This window comes from Vombatus ursinus, unplaced genomic scaffold (assembly GCF_900497805.2).
Source record: "Vombatus ursinus unplaced genomic scaffold, bare-nosed wombat genome assembly UNPS02012509.1, whole genome shotgun sequence".
In the NCBI taxonomy this organism is placed as follows: domain Eukaryota; kingdom Metazoa; phylum Chordata; class Mammalia; order Diprotodontia; family Vombatidae; genus Vombatus; species Vombatus ursinus.
In genome coordinates this window covers 1-1123 of record NW_020952287.1, presented here as the reverse complement: position 1 = coordinate 1123, position 1123 = coordinate 1, and the positions used below count along the sequence as shown (strand labels likewise).

General features: G+C 44.2%; 1 protein-coding gene across 1 annotated transcript; it reads left to right on the top strand.

Moving 5' to 3' along the window:
• Positions 1 to 475: 475 nt before the first annotated feature.
• LOC114039934 (GTPase IMAP family member 3-like) lies at positions 476 to 1099 on the top strand (the record flags this gene model as incomplete). The annotated part of the gene is made up of 1 exon (XM_027857863.1): positions 476 to 1099. A coding segment is annotated over one exon (624 nt), but the record flags the coding sequence as incomplete, so codon positions are not given.
• Positions 1100 to 1123: the final 24 nt, after the last annotated feature.

The window sequence follows — 1123 nt, the reverse complement described above, 5'->3', positions numbered from 1 at the left end:
GTTTCTTCCCCAGGATTCCTTATACCAATAAAATCACAAGTTTGGCCCCCCCATTTTGTTGTATGTATTACAGTTATTTAGATTCCTGTCTTATAAGACTACAGATGCCATGTGAATAGGAGTACTGTTTTAGCTAAACTCTGTATCTCTCCAAGCATATGGCACAAGGCTCTGCACACTGGTTTTTAATGTGTTTGTTATTTGACTTGACTGACAAAATGCTTCACTCACTGAGGCAGGTTCCCTGCTCCTTTCTGATGATAAATCATGAAAATGCCTCCTATAAAAGTGCCTTCTATTCTTTCTCTGCCCACCATCATGCCTAGTACAGATTTGACCATCTCATTGATTGCTTATTGAATGCTTTATGAGTGGAATTGAATTGTAATGAAATAGCATACACTCTCTTGTTATACTGATGGCCTGGTGGAGGTCAGAGGGAATGACTATTAATGGGTCACTTTTGTGCCAACAGAACCAGATGACAAGAGCCAGGAGCAGGGGAGAGAGCCAGAACTGGCCTCTGGATCCTCAGAACTGAGAATTCTCCTCTTGGGGAAACATGGTGCAGGGAAGAGTGCAACAGGAAACAGCATCCTGGGGAAGCGAGTGTTTGAGTCCAAGTTCAATGACTTTCCAGTGACCAAAACTTGCAAGAAAGAAAGTGGAACTGTGGGGAAGAGGGAAGTTGTGATCATTGATACTCCTGATCTTTTCTCTCCAAGGATCTCTACTGAAGAGAGGGAACAAGAGATCAGGCACTGCATCACCCTCTGTTCCCCTGGCCCCCACATCCTGCTCTTGGTGACCCCTCTTGGCCATCACACAGTGGAAGATAAAGAGATAGTGAAGGGCATTCAGGAGTTCTTTGGAGCTGAAGCCAGGAGGCACATGTTACTTCTCTTCACAAGGAAAGAAGATCTGGAAGATGAGTTACTTCCAGTGTATGTTGAAGAAACTGATAATGAGTACCTGAAGGAGCTGGTTCAGGACTGTGGGAATCGGTACTGTGCTTTCAACAACAAAGTAGATGGGGAAGAACAGAATTCTCAGGTTCAGGTGCTCCTTAAGCACATTGAATTGCTGATGAAGGAGAAAGGTGGCCAGTGCTATGCTGAATTTA